The sequence below is a fragment of the Rhinatrema bivittatum genome, chromosome 6, assembly GCF_901001135.1.
Source record: "Rhinatrema bivittatum chromosome 6, aRhiBiv1.1, whole genome shotgun sequence".
Classification (NCBI taxonomy): Eukaryota; Metazoa; Chordata; class Amphibia; order Gymnophiona; family Rhinatrematidae; genus Rhinatrema; species Rhinatrema bivittatum.
In genome coordinates this window covers 87,453,055-87,474,531 of record NC_042620.1, presented here as the reverse complement: position 1 = coordinate 87,474,531, position 21,477 = coordinate 87,453,055, and the positions used below count along the sequence as shown (strand labels likewise).

General features: G+C 47.0%; 1 protein-coding gene across 16 annotated transcripts in view; it reads left to right on the top strand.

Moving 5' to 3' along the window:
* BAZ2B (bromodomain adjacent to zinc finger domain 2B) overlaps nt 1-12,767 on the top strand; it is a 1,147,511-nt gene extending 1,134,744 nt beyond the window's left edge. For all 16 annotated transcript variants that reach the window (XM_029605562.1, XM_029605561.1, XM_029605560.1 and 13 more), the window contains one exon: nt 11,255-12,767. In XM_029605562.1, the coding sequence (XP_029461422.1) occupies nt 11,255-11,408 (154 nt within the window). In that variant the 3' untranslated portion in view covers nt 11,409-12,767. The remainder of the gene's footprint in view (nt 1-11,254) is intronic.
* The last annotated feature ends 8,710 nt before the right edge of the window (nt 12,768-21,477 follow it).

Sequence of the window (21,477 nt, the reverse complement as noted above, 5' to 3'; positions counted from 1 at the left end):
GCCTTCAGAACCCACGAGAGTCCCTGGACCAAGGGGTAGTGAATAGGATATTCCACCTCTGGGAGAGCCCGGATGTATATCTGTTCACATTCCTCTGCAACAGGAAGGTGCCTCAGTTCTGCTCCCTGTACAGGTCAGATGGCAAACCAGCCTCGGGACACCCTTGCCTGTCAATGGGGCAAGGGTCTTCTGTGTGCGCATCCTCCGATTCTCTTAATGGCAAAGAATCTCTTAAAGCCTGGATGTTAAGAGGTTTATTCTATGACCGCTCGATTTCTCAGAGGCTGTGTCTCAGGTCCTGGTAGCTTCCAGAAAGTCTTCCACTAGAATGTCCTATAGACTGAAGTGGAGGAGATTTTCCGTATGGTTTGAGAAGAAGGCCCTAGATCCATTCTCCTGCCCCACACAAAAACTGCTTGATTACCTTCTACACCTGTTGGAAGCTGACTTAAAAACCAATTCTGTTAGAGTTCATCTCAGTGCAATTGGTACATACCACTGAGGTGTACATGGTATGCTCCTATTTGTATAGCCCAGGAGTCAGGAACCTTTTTGGCTGAGAGAGCCATAAACGCCACATATTTTAAAATGTAATTCCATGAGAGCCATACAATATGTTTAAAACTAAATACAAGTAAATATGTGCATTTTATGTAAGATCACACTTTTAATGTACAATAAGTCTCTGAAAATATTACACCAGGCCTTAAGACACCAATACATCTCCTATTAGGAAAATGGACCAAGTCAGGCTGCTATAGAGTCCTACACAGAAACAACACGCCAGCAGAAATCCTCACCTGAATCACATGCTGTCCCTCACCTAACATAGAATAAAGAGACCAAAACGCATAACAAGAAGCATGCAGAAAAAACTGAATTGGAAACTGCAACAAGCCAGAGTCTCTGTATGCAGTGTAACAAAGGAAAAAAGAAACATCACCCATCCTTATAAAACAAATCAAGAAATATAAAATCATCAGCAGTAAAACTGTACTAACAAAAAGAACATATTTCAAAACAGCTGATGAGTGGAATATCCAATAATTAAAAACTCATATAAAACATTTCCAGATACCAACAAAATATTTCAAAATAGCAGACACAAAGATCCAGTAATGAAAAATAATAAGGATACAAAAATTTTTTTGCTCTGCATACCTGGGAACGTTTGATATCCAGGTGTCCTGAGATTGTTCTGAATTAGCAGGAGGTGGGGTGGTTTGCTTGGAACTTTCTCCTCTCTCAGTCACATACCAGCACTCTCTCTCATACTGGCTCTCAATGACACACCTATACACACATGCTCTCAGTACTCACATATACACATGTTTTTTCTCTCTCATGTAGGCTCTTAATTACACATTTACACATATGCTGTCTATCTTTTCACGCTTACACACACACACAGGCTTTCAATCACATAAATACATGCTGTCTTTTTCTCTCACACACAGACTCTCATTCACATGCTTACAAACATGTCCTCTCTTTCTCTCATTTACACACAGGCTCTCAATCACATACTCACATGCTCCCTCACCTAAATCAGCTCTTAATCACACACAGACACACATGGTCTCTCTCTCTCATTGAAACATAGGCTCTCAATCACATACTCCATCACCTAAACCAGCTGTCAATCAGACACAGACACACATGCTCTCTCTCTTACTTATACACACAGGCTCTTAATCATACATACACATGATTTCTCTCACACACAAAGGATCTCAATCATACACACATACTCTTTCACACAAACAGGTTTTCAATCACAAACTTACACATACAGGTTCCCAATGGTAAACTTACATTCATGCTCTCTCTCACAGGCAGGCTCTCAATCACAGACATACTCTCTTTCACATATACAGGTTCTCAATCATTCACATACATGCAATCTCTCACTCACACACACAGGATCTCAAACACACATGCTTGCTCGCTCATTCACTCTCTCTCTCCCCCACCCCCACCCCGGGAACTCGTGGCAGCAGCAGCCTCCTCCCAACTTAACCTCCTTCATTTTCAGCCCTTGCGGAGGCGAAGGCGGAGTCCCATCGGTCGCGGTTGAAACTCTTCATTTTCCTCCGAGCCGCGCTGCAGTCTTCTTCCCGTCGGACATTAGCGTGGCCTCTTCTTCTCGCGCAGGCACCCGATGCTCACCACTTCCTCTTCCAGGCCGCGGGAAGAAGAGAGCGCACCGGCGTGCTCTCTTCTTCCCGCGGCCCGGAAGAGGAAGTGGTGAGCATCGGGTGCCTGCGCGGGAAGACTCCCGCGCAGGCACCCGATGAGTCCAGCGCTGGCACCCGGCTGACACCCGATGACTCCAGCACTGGCACCCGGCTGACACCCGATGACTCCCGCGCAGGCACCCGATGACTCCAGCGCTGGCACCCGGCTGACACCCGATGACTCCCGCGCAGGCACCCGATGACTCCAGCGCTGGCACCCGGCTGACACCCGATGACTCCCGCGCAGGCACCCGGCTGACTCCAGTCGTGCCGCTGACTCTCTCTTCTCCTCCCCCTCCCCCCCCCCCCCCCCCCGCGGCCCGGAAGAGGAAGTGGTGAGCATCGGGTGCCTGCGCGGAAGAAGAGACCATGCTAGTGTGGTCTCTTCTTCCCGCGCAGGCACCCGATGCACTCCACTTCCTCTTCCGGGCCGCGGGGGGGGGAGGAGAAGAGAGCACGCCGGTACCGCTGACTCCAGTTGTCCTGCCGCGTTCCGCCCGGGCTGACAGCATTTTAAGCCCGGGCGGCGGAGGACCGGGGAGCAGCTGGGTCAGCGGGGAACCGCGAAGTGTGGCGACACTTGTCTGCGAGCCAGATGCAGCCCTCAAAAGAGCCATATCTGGCTCGCGAGCCATGGGTTCCCGACCCCTGGTATAACCTATAGTTGTACGATTCATGCAGGCCTGCTTCAATTGAAGCCTCCCCTAAGGCCTTCTGCTATGTCTTGGGACCTCAAAGTGGTGTTAGCTCAACTGATGAAAGCTCCTTTTGAGCCGCTGCGCACCTGTGACCTGAAGTACCTCACCTGGAAGGTCATATTTTTGGTGGTGGTCATTTTAGTGTGCAGGGTCAATGAGCTCCAGGCCTTAATGATTTATCCACCTTACACTAAGTTTTATCATGACAGGGTGGTCTTGTGTACACACCCTAAGTTCCTGCCTAAGATGGTGATGAAAGTCCATCTTAACCAGTCCATCATCCTGCCAATATTCTTCCAAAGGCCCTATTCGCAACAAGGTGAACGAGCCCTGCACAGCTTGGACTGCAAGCAAGCCTTGGCCTTCTATCTGGAGTGGACGGAAGCCCATAGAGACTCCACCCAACTGTTTATTTCTTTGATAGGAATAGGTTGGGCACTGTCTTTGCCAAACAGACCCTAACCATTTGTCTAGCAAATTGCATCTCCATCTATTATGTCCAGGTGGCACTGCATCTTGGGCATCATGTCAAGGCTGCTTCTGTCAGAGCCATGGCAGCATCAGTGGCCCACTTGCGAGCAGTTCCCGTAGAAGAGATCTGCAAGGCTACAACATGGAGTTCTCTCCATACATTCACATCGCACTATTAACTGGATAGGGATGGCTGACACAATAGTAGGTTCGGCCAGTCTGCCCTTCAGAACCAGTTTGAGATGTAGAACCCAACTCTTCCCGCATAGGGTCCATTTGGGTTTAGGCTGTCTCCCCTTCTGTTATCAACAGCATCATTGTTTTTGTGTCCTTTAGATGTCTGTTGGGCCACTTTTTGTGTTGGGAGCAGCCTATAGCTAGGGATTCACCCATGTGTGAGGACTATCATCCTGCTTGTCCTCTGAGGAGGTGTTCTCTGAGGACAGCAGGATGTTAGTCCTCACGAAACCTGCCTGTCACCCTGCAGAGTTGGGTTTCTCCTATTTTTTGTTTTAATTATAATTCTATGTTACAAGACTGGAGAGGAGCCCCCACATGGACACGTGGTATAGGGCTTGCTGGGCATGCTCAGTATGCCTAGTCAAAGTTCTAGAAACATTGATATATGTTTTCTGCATTGGGGCTCCAGCTGATGATGTCACCCGTGTGTGAAGACTAACATCCTGCTGTCCTCGGAGAACACCTGTTAAAAGTAAGCAATTCTTTCTGTCTGCTGTCAAAGACAGATGATGGGCTTGATGGACTTTGGTCTGGCCCAGCATGGCATTTCTAATATTCTTGGGTTCTTAATGGAAAATAACCTGCATAGACTTGAATATAGAATCTATGCATGTTATTGTCGGATCATGCCCAAAACACACCCCTGCAAATGTCACCCCTTGGCACAGCTAAAAGTATACATGTTATGGAACCCTACATGTAATTTTAGCCATATTTGAAATTGCAAATTTCCTAGCGTGTAGCAGATGGACTCAAAATAAGTGGGTATAGTGTGCTCGTGCTAACAGTTGGAGACGGATCTGACGTCAGCACGGGTACATATACCCCCGAAGGAAGTGCAGCAATTCAGTAATTTCCGTCTCCAAAGCAGTTTGGAGCTACCTCACGCTCGCTGAGCGTGTTTCCAAATTCTAACGACTAAATTCATAGAAGAATCCTACCTGAAGACGAGCCCCGCACTCCTGCGGTGATACCAGTCGGTACCTCCCCCAGTTGAGTTTCCCGAGGCGATTTCCGTGGTCCCTCGGAGGTAAGAGCCTCAGTCCGGTAGCCGATTCGCGGCAGGGACCTAGCCCCCGAGTGAGAAGGGCTTGGGCGCGGCATAGAGGCAGCCTCGGTCCCGGCGTGGACTTGGCCCCCAAGCGAGACGAGTTCGGGCGTGGCCTAGAGGCAGCGGGTGCACTTCCTCGAGTGCGGCGGTGACGGTACTCACCCTCTCCCCCCGCAGCCAAAGCCTGCCCGGGTCGCAGCCGGGAAGCGCCGAAGACAAGGTAAGGTGTACATCTTCACTTGTTGGTCTGCGAGGACTAGCGGAGTCTGCCTATGTGGCAATCCGCCATTGAGGTTGCCATTTTGCCTGCCTGGTTCGTCACCGCGCAATAGGCACCTGTTGCCACGTCACCAAGCGCATGTTGTTAGCATAGGCTCCCGTTGCTAAGCGCATGCTCATAGGCGCCCGTTGCTAAGCGCATGCTCATAGGCGCCCGTTGCTAAGCGCACATTCATAGGTGCCCGTTGCTAAGCGCACGTTCATAGGCGCCCGTTGTTAAGCGCACGATGATAGGCGCCCGTTGCTAAGCGCCCGTTGCTAAGCGCATGTTCATAGGCGCCCGTTGCTAAGCGCATGTTCATAGGCGCACGTTGCTAAGCGCACGTTGAAAGGCACACGTTGAAAGGCACACGTTCATAGGCGCCCGTTGCTAAGCGCACATCCATAGGCGCCCGTTGCTGGGCGCACATTGATAGGCACACGTTCTTAGGCGCCCGTTGCTGAGCGCACGTCCATAGGCGCACGTTGATAGGCGCCCGCTGATAAGTGTACGTTCCTAGGCGCACGTTGATAAGCGCACGTGGATAAGCGCATATTACGAAGCGCAGACTCCAGCCGAGTTAACAGACGAGATGGAGCGTAAGAGAGCCCATGCGTCAGCGGAGCCGGCACCTCCAGAATCAGGCATAAGCCTCTGCTCGGCGTGCACCCTCAGAGCCACACAGAGCGAGGAAGCAGACTCCCTATGTGCCCAATGTGAAGAGGCCCTGGGAGTTCCAGGCCAGGACCGGTCGCAGCCTAGCGTACTTGCCAGTTCCGCAGGCAGCGGTGAGCAGCCGGGGAACCCGAGGGACCTGGTGCCCCTCAGACCAGGTCCTGCTTTGCTCTCCTGGGTGGAATTATTCAAGGGGATTCATGCCTTTGTCACAATGCAGGCTGCTCCCCGAACGGGTCCATACGTACTGGATGACCCGGCCCCTGGACCCTCAAGGCCTAGGCACGGCCACTCGCCACCCGGAAGCCCCACTTATGGGGATTCAGATTGCCCTGAGGAAGACTAAGAGCCCCCCGAGGAGGGAGAACTTCCCTCTGGGATGGAGCCATATCGGACCATGAGGCGTTTCTTTCTGAAAGAGGATCTCCCAGGCCTGATTTCTCAATGCCTGTCGGAACTGGCTATTCCGGGCCAGAGCGCCCCAGGGGAACCTAGAATTAACCCCCTGTTAGAGGGCCTGCGCCAAACGACTCACCATTTTCCCCTCCTACAAGCAGCACAGCAGCTAATCGATCTGGAATGGAAGGCGCCGGAGGCCTCATTCAAAGGGGGTCGGGCCTTGGCTGGCATGTACCCCTTAGACCCGGCAACCAAGGAGAAGCTGGCGTGCCCCCAGGTAGACGCCATAGTTAGCGCAGTTGTGAAGCGCACCACCATTCCGGTGGAAGGGGGGACAGCCCTCAAGGATACACATGACCAGCGCAAGGACGCCATTCTGAAACAAGCCTTTGAGGTGGCAGCCATGTCCCTACGAATTGCGACCTGCTGCACCGTGGTGATGTGTTCCTGTTTATCACAGGCTAGGAACAACACCCCGGGAGAAGAGATGGAATCAGCTCTCTCGTTCCTCACTGACGCAGCCTCCGACCTAGTCCGTACGGCAGCCAAGGGAATGTCATCCTCAGTGGCGGCCAGGAGACAACTCTGGCTACGTAATTGGTCGGCCGACTCCTCCTCCAAGACACGTCTCACGAGAATGCCCTTTGAGGGATCTCTCCTGTTCGGCAGCGACCTCGAGAAACTGGCCAATAAGTGGGGCACCTCTCCATTACCCTGTCTACCAGAAGACAGGTCAAGGAGGAACCAGCGCCCCTTTCCTAGACCATCCAGAGGTAGAAACTCTCAGCGCTTCAACCCTTACAGGACTCGCTACCAAGCACCGCATTCGCAGGCCAGGAACCAGTCCTTTCGGACTAAGCACAACAAGAGGGGAACCGGCTCGGGTTCGGGTCCCGGCCGTACCCCACAATGACAATCAGCCGACCCATCCAGGGGAAGCAGCCATAGGGGGCAGGCTAACCCTTTTCTACCACAGGTGGGTCGAGATTACCTCGGACCAGTGGGTCCTTGCTATCATCCGAGAAGGGTATTACCTGGACTTTCTTCGACTCCCGCCGGACAAGTTTGTGGAATCTCCTTGTTCACCCCTCAAGAGGACGGCACTAGAAGTTACCTTGCGGAGGCTCCTGTCCCTAAGGGCCATAATTCCAGTGCCTGCAAGGGAGATACATTCTGGGCATTATTCCATTTATTTCATAGTGCCCAAGACGGAGGGCACTTTCAGGCCCGTCCTGGACCTCAAGTCAGTCAACCGACACCTACGGGTCCCCAGCTTTCGCATGGAAACTCTACGGTCTGTCAAAAATTCAGTACAGCCAGGGGAGTTTCTCACATCCCTAGATCTGTCGGAAGCCTACTTGCATATCCCAATCCATCGGGATCACCAGCGCTATTTACACTTCCACGTCCTGAACCAACACTTCCAATTCCGAGGTTTACCCTTCGGGTTAGCCACCGCCCCGCGGACCTTTACCAAGGTCATAGTAGTAGTGGTGGCGTCCCTCAAGAAGGAGGGAATCCTCGTCCATCCCTACCTGGACGATTGGCTGATCAGGGCGAAGTCACCGGAGGAGAGCCACCAGGCAACCAACAGTTATAGCTCTTCTGGAAAGCCTAGGATGGGTAGTAAACTTGAACAAGAGTTCCCTACAGCCTTCTCAGTCGCTGGAATACCTAGGAGTCCGATTCGACACCCAGGAAGACAAGGTCAGTATGACCTCCAAGAGGAGATTAAAACTCCGGAATCGTCTGCAGGCCCTGCTGAGTGCCACCCGGCCCACAGCTTGGGATTACATACAGGCCCTCGGCCTGATGGCATCCACTCTGGAGGTGATACCATGGGCGCGGGCTCATATGAGACCATTACAACGCGCCCTCCTATCTCGGTGGAGCCCACGATCACAGAACTACACCGTACACCTACCTCTACCAGCCAGAGTACGGAATCAGATACGGTGGTGGTTGCAGCCTGGCCACATGAGCCGGGGGTCAAGAATGTCCTCCCCAACCTGGACCCTGCTCACTACAGATGCCAGCCTGAACGGATGAGGAGCACACTGCGAAGAACTCACTGCCCAAGGGCGGTGGAACAGAGAAGAGTCGAGGTGGAACATCAACCGACTAGAGGCATGGGCAGTCAGGCTAGCATGCCTGCGATTTGCCCACAGACTCCGAAACAGAGCGGTGTCGGACAACGCCACCACAGTGGCATACATCAATCAACAGGGCGGAACCAGAAGCCGACAGGTATCCCTAGAAATAGCCCCCCTGATGACTTGGGCGGAAGCAAATCTCCAGGACATCTCCGCCGTCCACATCGCCGGGAAGGACAACACCACAGCAGACTTCCTCAGCAGAGAAAGCCTAAACCCGGGGGATTGGCAGCTGTCGCCCACAGCTTTCCAGATGATTGTGGATCACTGGGGGACGCCGGGCATGGACCTACTAGCGGACAGGTCCAACGCTCAAGTACCCAGATATTTCAGCCTCAGGTGGGATCCTCTATCACAGGGGATCGATGCCCTGGTACAGCCATGGCCTCAGGGGATCCTGCTATATGCCTTTCCTCCATGGCCCCTGCTGGGCGCCATTATGCACAAGATTCAGCGGCACAGAAGCCTAGTTCTTCTAGTGGCCCCGGACTGGCCAAGAAGATCCTGGTACGCAGACATGAGAAGACTACTGGCAGGGAGTCCATTACCCCTGCCTCCACACAGGGACCTACTACGGCAAGGTCCCATCCTCCACGAGGATCCAGCTCAATTCTCTCTTACGGTCTGGCCCTTGAGAGGGCTAGACTGAAGAAAAGAGGATATTCGGGGCCGGTAATAGATACACTCCTCCGAGCACGCAAGTTCTCCACATCACTAACTTATATCAGGATCTGGAGAGTATTTGAAGCCTGGTGCGAATCTCACGGCACCAATCCACATGCTGCTAAAATCCCTATCATTTTGGATTTCCTGCAAGATGGCCTTCAGAAGGGTCTGTCCCTCAATTCCATCAAGGTTCAGGTGGCAGCGCTATCCTGCTACGGTCCTCGGAGTGCCGGCAACAGCATCGCCACACACCCAGACGTTTCACGTTTCCTGAAAGGAGTCAAACACATTCGCCCGCCACTGAAGTGGCCAGTGCCCCTGTGGAACCTCAACTAGTTTAGAATTTCTAGCGGGACCCGCCTTCAGACCCCTTCGAGGCCTGTCCCTCCGTTTGTTAACCTTGAAGATGGTGTTCCTGCTGGCTGTATGCTCAGGACGCCGCATCTCAGAACTACAAGCGCTGTCCTGCCGTGATCCGTTTCTCAGAATCACTCCAGAGGCTATCCATCTTCACACGGTTCCTTCCTTCTTACCCAAAGTAGTCTCGCACTTCCACCTCAACCAAACCATATCCTTGCCTACCACGGAAGGTTTGAAAAAGTCGGAAGGAGGTCGAATACTACGCCATCTCGACATCGGCAGGCTACTGTCCAGATACCTGGAAATGTCAGAAGCAGTACGGAGGACGGACCACCTGTTCGTCCTTCACAGCGGGAAAAAGCAAGGGGAAGCGGCCTCACGGGCAACCATCGCCCGCTGGATCAAAGAAGTTATCAAGGCAGCCTACGTAGAAGCGGGGAAACCACCACCTCTACGGGTCAAGGCTCACTCTACCATAGCGCAAGCAGCCTCTTGGGCAGAAACTAGGATGCTGTCGCCTGCAGATATATGTAAAGCGGCGACGTGGTCCTCCCTCCATACCTTCACCAGATTCTACCGTCTGGACGTCCAGGCCAGGGAGGACACGGCATTTGCGAGGGCAATCCTGAACGGACCTCGGGCAGCCTCCCACCCAGTCCGGGAGTAGCTTTTGTACATCCCACTTGTTTTGAGTCCATCTGCTACACGCTAGGAAATGTAGAGATTACTTACCTGATAATCTCGTTTTCCTTAGTGTATGCAGATGGACTCAGCATCCCGCCCGGCTGCCGGCATACATGGGGATTCACCGACTCACGGTAAGCCATGTTTTCTTATAATAGGGCATCCACTCTGCCGGGTGTCGACGCCTTCCGGTTGAGAACACTGGCGGTCTCCAGCTACTATCAATCGGTCAGGGTAATCCTGTTCATTTAATCGATCGGTCAATTACACATATATCCATAAAGCTTTTGCAAGGAAGATTACTGAATTGCTGCACTTCCTGCGGGGATGTATGTACCCGTGCTGACGTCAGATCCGTCTCCAACTGCTAGCACGAGCACACTATACCCACTTGTTTTGAGTCCATCTGCATACACTAAGGAAAACGAGATTATCAGGTAAGTAATCTCTACATTATGAGATTGCTCAGTCAAGTCAAAAGTCTTGTAGTAAACCTGTGAGTTATGCAAGCTAGTGATTTGTGAGATTTGTATTTGTTTGGATTTAGCTAATGCCTTTTCATTGGCAGCTCAAGGCAGGTTACATTCAGGTTCTGTAGGTATTCCCTGTCCCTAGAAGGCTTATAATTTAAGGGAGTCTTTTATTAAACTTTTTCCCATAGATACAGAATGTGAGAAAAAGTTTAGTAAATAGGCCTGCAAGTTTGTATCTGTGGCTTCCCCAGCTTTCTGCCTTCCGCTTTAATCACTAGGCTACTCCTCTATTTGCCATCTATACTATATAATAGTAGATAATGAAGATGACCAGGCCAGATATTAAAGAAAAGGAAATTCATGTGTGCAGTAATTATTATTTCTATAATATACAAAACTGTATTTAAATTTTAGACACGTCCGCTTCCCTATTCTCATTTATCCAGCATACTTATTGTTTATTATGCTCAATCTCTTAAAAGAGAATTCTCTGTTCAAAATTCTAGGCAAGTTGATTATCCATTCTGGTAAAACTATCCTTCGGGCTTAGACTCGAGCAGTATATTTTGTGAGTATACTAGCAAAATATACTAGCAGTGAGCTAGTATATTTTGAAAAGGGTACTCTGTTACTTCTGGAATTATCCATTTCATAATAGCAGCAGAGCAGTGATATAAAAAAAGACTTCCATTGTGGGAAATTTGACACCAAAAGCTGGTTGGACAAAATGGATACTCCCAACAAGCACCTTGAATTTTGAGCAATGAGTTCCCCTTTTAATTTCCAGATCACTTTATTTTCCTTTTCAAAACAGAACAGTATTTCATTAACAATCCTATGATTATTTTTGTTTTAAAAAGCCTTTTAATCTGTTTTGACTTTTTTCAGGTACTCCAATCTTGAAGCATTTGCTCTAGATGTCAGGCTTGTTTTCGACAACTGTGAAACATTTAATGAAGACGACTCTGATATAGGCAGGGCTGGCCATAATATGAGGATACATTTTGAAAGAAAATGGACAGAAATTTTCAGTGTGAGCTGAAATTATCAGAACTTTATTTTTTTCCTAAATATGAGGACAATGAGACCAGCAATGTGAACTGTATTTACACAGAAGTGCAAGGCACATACATAAATGACTGTTTTTGTTTTTGTTTTGTTATTTTATTAAGAAAAAAAGGTATCACAAAAGTGTGATAATTGAGGTATCACGCCTGTAAAAACCATGGCCCTTGGTTATTGGTTTGTATGTTTTATCAGCTACTTTAGGTAGAACAGGGAAGCACACCCAAAGAATTTCAAAGAAAGGGGTGTTATAGTGCAATAGCAATTAAACTATATCAAAACGCACTGAATATTCAACCGCCAGAGCTGTACTGGGGAAAATGATTCTCATTTCCCCCTAAATAAATATCTATTTTTCATTTTTTTTACTTTGTAGTTTATTTTTTAGTGAATGTATTTAATTTTATGAATTATTTATGATTAAACAGCATACAAAAATCTTCGTTTTCTGTGAAAAGGAAGAATAGAAAAATTGCTTTAAATCTTGAAAATACAACAAGGAATGTTTTAAAATATAAAACAAAGCCAAGTAAAACTGTTTACACTGATGTGCTGTAAGAGCACTAAAAATGAAACTTTACTGTAGAGTTGCAAGTACATATATATATATTTATATATATATATATATATATATATATATATATATTGCTGCATCACTTATGTAGTTATATTGTATTCCAAGACAGTGAAGAAAAACACATATGTATATACTGTTCATTATTGTTTATATTAAGTCTTGTTTTAAATATGTATGATGTGTACATATTGTTTGCTGACGTTAACTATCGTTTATGCCTTAGAAGGACTGTAGCATTTTATTTTTGTCTTAAGGTGATTATCAATATATGGCTTGTACAGTAATTATCCTCTACCAACACTGTGGAGTCTCCTTAATCTTGGTAGTGCCTGCCTTTAAACAGGGTGTAGGGGATACTAGTTTTCCATTTTTTTCTAGTTTGTTATATAATTTTGAGCCAGAAGGGCCTCAAATTCAACTATAATCATTTGTATCCATGTGAAATAAAATTGTGACAATTTCCTACGCACACAGTATTTTTTCATAGAAACATTTCCCTTCATTTGCCTTGCCACAGAAATTTAAAAAAAATAAAAAATAAAGACATTTGTAACCACTGTGTTTTATCTACTGTGTGTTGTGGTGGCTTGTTGAAGGCAAATAGATCAGAATTTTTTTGTACCTATGTAAGAGTACTTGAAGTTGTTTCATTTAAAACAAAATGTTGTGAAAAAGGTAGCATTCTTTTTTTTCCGTTTAGGAGTGTTTTTTTCACTAGTATGTGTGGCACGGATACAATAAAAGGACTTTTCCAATTAAGTTTATCTTGATTATTTCTGTCCTCTAATGAGTATGTTGCTGTTTTATTTTTTAATGATAGAAATATTTATCATTGTGGGAAGTTGGTTTTTTTTTGTTGTGTTTTTTCCCCACTCACCCAGGGCAAACGCACAGGTGGCATTGGACTCCATGCTGACCAAAGACTAAGTGGGAAATCTCTTCCAAAATTCAGGGGCTGATGTACTAACCCCTGGGATATCCCATGGGATAGCAGCCTATTTTTTTGCAAGGAGCTTTGTTACTGATGGTAGTGGAATTTTGTTCCTGAGACGGCTGAAAAAAGCTAACTGCACATCTGTGAGGCGAAGTTGTCTTTTTGGCGAAAATCAGCATGTGAAGATGTTTTCACATACCTTTTTTTGTGAAATTCATAATTCATCAACAGCTTTGCATGTTATTACATCACAGCAATTATTTATGAACGAACTTAAACTTTTGTGCGTAGTGGACTGCAGATGAAAGTTTACTCCAGAAAAGGGGTGAAATGTATGACTTTCTTGTAAAAGAGGCAATACATGTAAAAATGCACAAAAGATTTTTTATGTTGCCCCCTTTTTCAAAAAAAAATATTGCATTTTAATACATCAGCCTTTCAGTCTCCTCACTGCCATTCTTTAAGCAACTGACATTGCTTATGTAACAAAATGAGAAATTACTACTTACCTGATAATTTCCTTTTCTTTAGACCAGACAGATGAATTCAGAACCAGTGGGTTATGGAACTCTACCAGCAGATAGAGACAGAGCAAAGCTGACATCACAGTATATATACTCCTGCAGTGACATCAGCCTGCCAGTATTCTCTGCAAAAGCCAACTGGGGACAGACTAACAAAAAGTTGATTAATAACAGAGAACCATTTCAGTACTCAGCAACAGGAAACACTGAGCTCAGACAAAGAATTTATCAGCACTAGTCTAGGGACTAGACTCACACTTACCAGTAACCCCTGGACCACATAGCCATGCAGGAAGACCATAGCACAATTATTCGGCAGCCAAGGGCGGGAAGCTGAATTCATCTGTCTGGTCTAAAGAAAAAGAGATTATCAGGTAAGTAGTAATTTCTCATTTCTTAGCGTCCATACAGATGAATTCAGAACCACTGGGATGTTCCCAAGCTACTCCAGAATAGGGTGGGAGGCTTTCCCTATACGTACCTGGATCAGTCCAGACCCTGGGTTATGTCACCAATCTAGCAGAGGGAGGCAGAGAAACATTCTACTGACTTTGACGTATACCCTGGGGTGCCACCTGCAGTCCATCAGTATTTCTCTGTCTCCCAGCAGGGGTGGATGTGCCTAACCCTGCAGTCTGTGGTAGTTTTTTGTTTTCTAGTCAAGTGGTTTAGGAGTTAATTTTTAGTAGGCTTTCTATTTCTCTTTGGGAGAGGCTGTTCTTTTAATGTAAGTTATTTTTAAAAAAAAGTGTATCTTTTCTTCACAGCCATCTCACTGCCTCCCGGGAGGTTGGCAGGTCCTGAAGGGACTATCCCTCCTGGTTCTGAGGCTGCCAGTGTTGGGGAGGTTTGAACCCAGCAACCACTCCTGGCAGGGGTGATACCGGGGGGCCCGGCTAACTCACCCTACTTGGAACAGCTCCCGGGGTCCACAGCGGTTGGTCAGGTAAAAAAAATAAATAAATAAAAATAATTTTTTCCTTTTGCTTTCTGCTTCCGACAGCTGTATCGTGGTTTACTTACCTTTTTGGTGTTCGGCGGAGCCATGCCTATTTGTTTTTCGCTGGGGTTTATTTTATACTTTTATTTTAAATTTGCCTGTTTTTTCTTCACAATGCCACGAGGCGCAGCCTGCCGCGCCTGTGGAGACGCGCGCACGCGTCTCTCCAGAGAGAGTCTCTGTTCTGCCTGCCTCCCCGGGGAGGAAGGCTCATCTATTTTGCCGGCAAAAGAAGTAGCTCGGCCACCTCGCGCGGCCCCGAAACCTCAGTGCGGCTGTTCCCCTACCTCAGACCCGTTTCGCTGCAGTGCAGGAACGGAAGCTGTTTTATCTTCTTTGAGGGCGGCGACACAGCAAGTTATTCAGGGAGCTCCGGATCCGCCTCCCTTGTCGCTGCAGCCGGCAGTCCCTGGGGGGGGACAAGCCATGAGATACAGGGTTATGTTTATCTGATGAGAGCCTGGAGGAGATTTCAAATTATTCTTCTTCTCCCTTCTCAGGGGATTTTATTCGTTTTCTTCGCAAGGCTTATAAGTCCAGGAAGCTTCATAAAAAACACAGGGATCACTCATCTGGACAGGGTCTAAAGCCCCGCTCCTCCAAACGGGCAAAACCTAGTGATTTTGGGGCTGGGTCAGCTCCAAAGCATCCCCTTCGTTCAGGCCCGGATCAGTCTATTTTTTCTACTTCAGAGGATACTTCAGAGGATTCTGATCCCGGACAAGTCCCTGCCGGACGGGGATCTCGGTGGAGATCCTGCTTTGGGCAGTAGTTCTGACCCTCACATAGCGGATGGGGATGTTACCAAAGTAGTCCACCTTTTTAGAAGGGAGGAACTTAGTCCTTTAATTCCGGCAATTTTACTGGAATTGGGTCTGGAGGCTCCGGCGAAGGATTCTCGGATGGGTAATATTGACCCAGTGTTGCTAGGCCTTAGGGGTCCGATGACATCTTTTCCTTTTCATCTTTCTCTCACTGACCTTTTGTACCGGGAGTGGGACACTCCTGAATTAGGTCTTAAGGTAGCACGAGCCATGGAAAAGTTGTATCCATTACCTGAGGAGGCTTTAGAAATTTTAAAATTTCCCAAAGTGGATGCCGCTGTGTCAGCCATCACTAAGAGGACGACTATTCCAGTGACGGGAGCTACGGCTCTTAAAGATCTACAGGATCGTAAACTGGAGGTTCAGCTCAAGTGAATTTTTGAGGTTTCTGCTCTAGGTGTACGGGCAGCCATGTGTAGTAGTTTGGCTTTGCGAGCTGGCCTATGGTGGGTCCAGGCATTACAAAACAATTCTTCTCTCTCTAATGAGGAGGTAGCGCAAGCTGGTAGATTGGAGGCAACAGTTGCTTACAGCGCAGGTGCTTTATATGATCTCCTCAGGACCTCGGCTCACTCTATTGTTGCTTTAGTATTGGCTCGCAGACTCCTCTGGTTGAGGAATTGGTCTGCAGATGCATCCTCAAAAGCTCAGTTAGGGGCTTTACCCTTTAAGGGCAAATTGCTCTTTGGTAAGGAATTGGAAGATTTAATTTTGTCCCTAGGGGGGAATAAGATTCACAAATTGCCAGAGAACCATCCTAGACCTCGAAGCTCTTTCTGATTCCGCTCTCGTTTTCGGTCTAGTAGAAGATTTCATTCTTCTCGTCCTTCGGCTCCACCTGCTAAGCAGTCTTCGGGTAGACAACAGAATTAGTCTCAGTCCTTTCGTGGCCGCCGCTTCGGAAGACCTGGAACTTCCCAAGCCTCAGGTGGCACAAAGTCTGCCCAATGAGATACGGCCAGTCCTTTCCCCGGTTCCGGTTATAGGGGGCAGACTGTCCCTGTTTTACGGGGAATGGGCCAAATGGACGTCGGATCAGTGGGTTATTTCAGTGATAAATCAAGGTTACGCTTTAGATTTTGTTCGGCGGCTTCACCACCGGTTTCTAATTTCACCAAGACTCTCTGCAGCATTTATGCGACCTCGGAGCTATAGTTCCAGTTCCAACATCAGAACATCGGAAGGGTCGTTACTCAATTTTCTTTGTCGTTCCAAAAAAAGAAGGAACCTTTTGTCCCATTCTCGATCTCAAAAGAGTCAACCGTTGCCTACGGATTCCCAAGTTTCAAATGGAAACTCTCCGATCTGTCATAGCTTCGGTACACAGAGGAGAATTTCTAGTGTCTGTCGACCTCACCGAGGCTTATCTTCACATCAGCATTCGCTCCGATCATCAGACGTTTCTCAGGTTTTGCATTCTAGGGCAGCATTATCAATTCAGGGATCTCCCGTTTGGGTTGGCCACAGCTCCCAGAACATCTACCAAGGTAATGATTGTGGTGGCCGCACAGCTCAGGAAGGAGGGCCTGTTGGTACATCCGTACCTGGACGACTGGTTAATTCGAGCGAAGTCAGAATCTCTTTGTCGCTCTACAATCAACAATCATCGACCTTTTGCAGTCTCTAGGCTGGGTGATCAACAAGGACAAGAGTCACCTAGTCCCTTCCCAGTCTCTGGAGTTTTTGGGTGCACTGTTCGACACTCATCAAGGGAAAGTGTTTCTTCTGGAACATCACCTTCTCAAGTTTCAAACGCAAATCCGAGACTTGCTGTCTATTCCTTTACCATGTGTACGAGATTACTTGACAGTCTTAGGCTTAATGACCTCTACTCTGGAGTTGGTTCCCTGGGCCTTTGCGCATATGAGACCACTTCAGTCTGCAATGCTTTCACGCTGGAATCCAGTTTCGGAACTATACCACCTTCCCCTTCCCCTTACAGAGGCAGCTCGATTCAGCCTAGATTGGTTGTTACAGCCGGCGAATCTACAGCGGGGAGTACCTCTAGAGATTCCAGAATGGACTGTGGTCACTACCGACACCAGTCTTTCAGGCTGGGGAGCGGTATGTCAGAAAACATCTGTTCCAGGTCAGTGGTCCAAAGAAGAAGCGCAGTGGTCGATCAATCAGAGACCAGAGTGGTACGCTTAGCCTTGATCGCTCTTCAACCTCTCCCATGCGGGAAGTCGGTACAAATTTTTTCCGACAATGCGACCATGATATAGCATACATCAACCGCCAGGGAGGAACCCGAAGCTCCTGGTAGCGCAGGAAGCACAACAGCTGATCGCCTGGGTGGAACAACATCTGCTCAGCATCGCAGCCTCACACATTGCCGGGGTAGACAACGTTCAAGCCGACTTTCTCAGTCGGCATCAACTCGATCCAGGCGAGTGCGAGGAATCCTATTAGTTGATATGCAACAGATGGTCCACACCGGCAGTGGATCTCATGGCCACATTTCAGAATTCCAAAGCCCCTCTGTTCTTCAGCCGCAGGAGGGAAAGAGGAGCGGAAGGAGTAGACACTCTGGTACTTCCTTGGCCAAAGGATATTCTTCTCTACGTGTTTTCCACCCTGGTCGCTGATTGGCAAGGTCCTGCGTCGGATAGAGATTCAGCAAGTCAACGTTGTTTTAGTGGCTCCGGAGTGGCCACGCTGTCCGTGGTTCACGGACTTGGTCAGTCTTGCGCTGGACGGTCCCCTGTGGTTTCGGGATCTGCCGTGCGTTTTGTCTCAGGGTCCAGTTTGTTTGGAAGAGGTCGAACGCTTCTCTCTAGCGGCATGGCTTTTGAGAGGCGTCGGTTAAAGAACAAAGTTTATTCAGATGCTGTGGTAACTACTTTATTACGTTCTCGTAAACCTTCTACATCTTTGGCTTATGAGAGGGTGTGGAAAGTTTTTGAGTCGTGGTGTACTGAGCATCAATTAGATCCGGTTCACTCTTCTGTATTGGATATTTTATCCTTTTTACAAAATGGTTTAGCGAAAGGTTTGTCCTGCAGTTCCTTACGTGTCCAAGTTACAGTGCTTGGATGTTTTCGGGGTAAGGTTCGGGGATTATCCTTGGCCGCGCATCCGGATGTAGCGCGTTTTCTCAAAGGCGCACATCATCTACATCCTCCGTTCCGGAACCCTTTTCCTGCTTGGAGTTTGAATTTGGTTCTTAGGGCTCTGTGTGCGGCCCCCTTTGAACCCCTTAAACATGCGACTTTGAAAGATCTTACGTTGAAGGCGGTTTTTCTTGTGGCCATATCCTCAACTCGTAGAATTTCGGAGTGGCTGGCCTTGTCTTGCAGAGAGTCCTTTCTTAGAATTTCTGATACAGGAATTTCATTACGGACTGTCCCATCTTTTTTACCCAAAGTAGTATCTTCTTTTCATTTAAATCAGTCAGTAGAGCTTCCTTCTTTTCTGTGTTTAGATCGTTTGGATCCTTCCTCTAAGGATCTTAAGAAATTGGATATGCGACAGGTACTGTTACATTATCTTGAAGTTACCAACAGTTTTCGATTGTCTGATCATTTGTTTGTTTTGTGGAGTGGCCCTCGTAAGGATCATAATGTTTCCAAGGCTACGATTGCTCGTTGGTTGAAAGAGACAATTCGTTCAACTTATCTTCTGGCTTGTTGTGATCTTCCTGAAGGTTTGAGAGCTCATTCCACTAGGTTGCAAGCTACATCCTGGGTGGAATGTCAGCTAGTTTCTCCTCAGGAGATTTGTAAGGCAGCGACTTGGAAGTCGCACACTTTTGCTCGTCATTACCGCTTGGATGTCCAGGCTCCAAGTTCGGCAGCCTTCGGAGAGAGTGTTCTCCGAGCGGGACTCTCTGGGTCCCACCCCAAGTAAATCAGCTCTGGTACATCCCAGGATCTGGACTGATCCAGATACGTACAGGGAAAGGAAAATTGGTTCTTACCTGCTAATTTTCGTTCCTATAGTACCATGGATCAGTCCAGACGCCCGCCCTTTATGTCTGTGTATGGCAATTATCTTTTCAGAGAGTCAGCTCGTTCACTGTTTTGGTTTCTAAACCGCTTTTCATGCTGTCTACTTTTCTTAATGTTTCTTGTTTATTACCAAGATTTTTTTTTTTTTTATTTTGGGATTCTGCTTCCATTTTGGATTTGTGAGTTGGAAGTACGTTACAGTGTTTAGATAGCTAGTTAGTTTTTTTTTAGTAGTTATATTTCTGCTTTGATATCGTTCAATACTGATGGACTGCAGGTGGCACCCCAGGGTATATGTCAGAGTCAGTAGAATGTTTCTCTGCCTCCCTCTGCTGGATTGTGAAGAATAGGCCGAGCAGATAACCAAGAATTCCCAGATGCCTCTGCTGTACTATGGCTTGTCAAAGGTGAATGAACTTTGAGTGCTTTTCTGAGCATGACTTGCAGAAAATCCCTGAGACAGATTTGCTGGCAACAACAGGAAAAGGCCTATTTAATGGCACCATTTACTTCACAATACAGAGATACTGTCCAGGCTGCAGGCTTTTGTCTTGCAGATGCATATTTCAACTAACAGAAACTAGTTGAAAAAGAAGATCCTGTGAGGTGACAGTTTTGAATGAATCCTGGTGCCAAGAAGTGGAATTCAAGTCTAGTTTCTATTCAAGACCCAGACTGCGATTTGTTTACACAACAAAAGAATATCAAGAGAAGAACAGAAGAACAAAGCCAGCAAAGTCATGATTGATAAAGGAACTTTTTTTTATGGTGGGAGGAGGAACAGGGTTAGAAGAATTCTTAGTTGAGGGAGGTCCTCACAAGCATTTCCTATACAGGATAGATTGTCATGACAACAGCATCATGTGTTTGTGGGCGGTTACACCTTTCTGGAAGTTTCGGCAATACTGTATGTTTTAATTATAAAAGAAGGCTCTCTTCCTGTGTTGGAGGAGATGCTAGTTATTACAGATAGAGGGCATATTGCATCTCACAGGAACATTTGACTTTTAAGAAGCCAAATAAACTAAATTTGAAAACCTCTTGTTGATTTGAAATGTTCTTGTTGCCCTAAGCGTTGAGTCCAAAAAATTAGACAATTGGTGACATAACCCAGGGTCTGGACTGATCCATGGTACTACAGGAACGAAAATTAGCAGGTAAGAACCAATTTTTCTTTCCGCGATCCAGACAGAACTGCACATGCAAAGGCTATATCCTCCCAGGCCTGCATATCCAGATGATAATATCTGGAAAAGGTATATAAAGAGGTCCACGTTGCAAATCGGCAAATGTCAACAGGAGAAAACAATCTAATTTCTGCCCATGACACTGAGCTCTAGTGGAATGAGCCCTAATCTGACTAGGTAAAACTGAGGCCTTCCACTAGTGTAGTGGATGTTGCTCCAGGACAAAAGACGGTAATGGAATGGCTGGACAAGCCCAGTGATACCCCTGTGGAATTGACCGCATTAGGAATGGGTGGTGAGCATAGCCCGGTTCCTCAGGTTGAAGAAACATCTTTAAGTCCAGGGGCACCGGCAGTCCCAACACCACCTGGGAAAGATGGTTTTATGCCTTCAGAGTTCCCAGTGAATAATCAGGGAATTTTGAATATATCAGAGATACAAGAGCTAGATAAAACACATCTGGAGGGTCGAGAAACTAATGATTCATCAGGTTTGGAAGAACTGGAAAGTATGCTTTCTAATCCCAAGCTAGAAAGCACTCCCAAAGTGGATATTTTCCCCAAAGGGAAAAAAAAAGCAGGATATTGCAGTTGTCTTAAAATCTTCAGCAGTGAAACCTGTAAATGTAACATTAGACACATTATGGAATTATATAGCAAAAATTGATGCTTCTATTATTATTATATTGTTATATGTAACTTTTTTTACCTCCTCTTATTATTTTACTGTTAAACGGTTGTTAAGAATGTTTACCCCTTGTTCCATGTAAACCGATTTGATATGACACCCGTCATGAAGGTCGGTATATAAAAGAATTAAATAAATAAATAAATAAATTAACTTAACTGATGCTGTTAAGAAATTAATAGCTCTTTAAAGCAAAATAAGGATAAAACAGAGAATCAGCAAAAAGAGATAGCAGGATTAGAAAAACGTTTAACTCAAGTTGAGAAAATACAGAATCATCAAATTAAGATTGAGGATGTTTTTCAGAAAAAATTTGAAAATTTGGAAAATTCAGTTAGAGCTTTAAATTTAAGAGCTATTAAT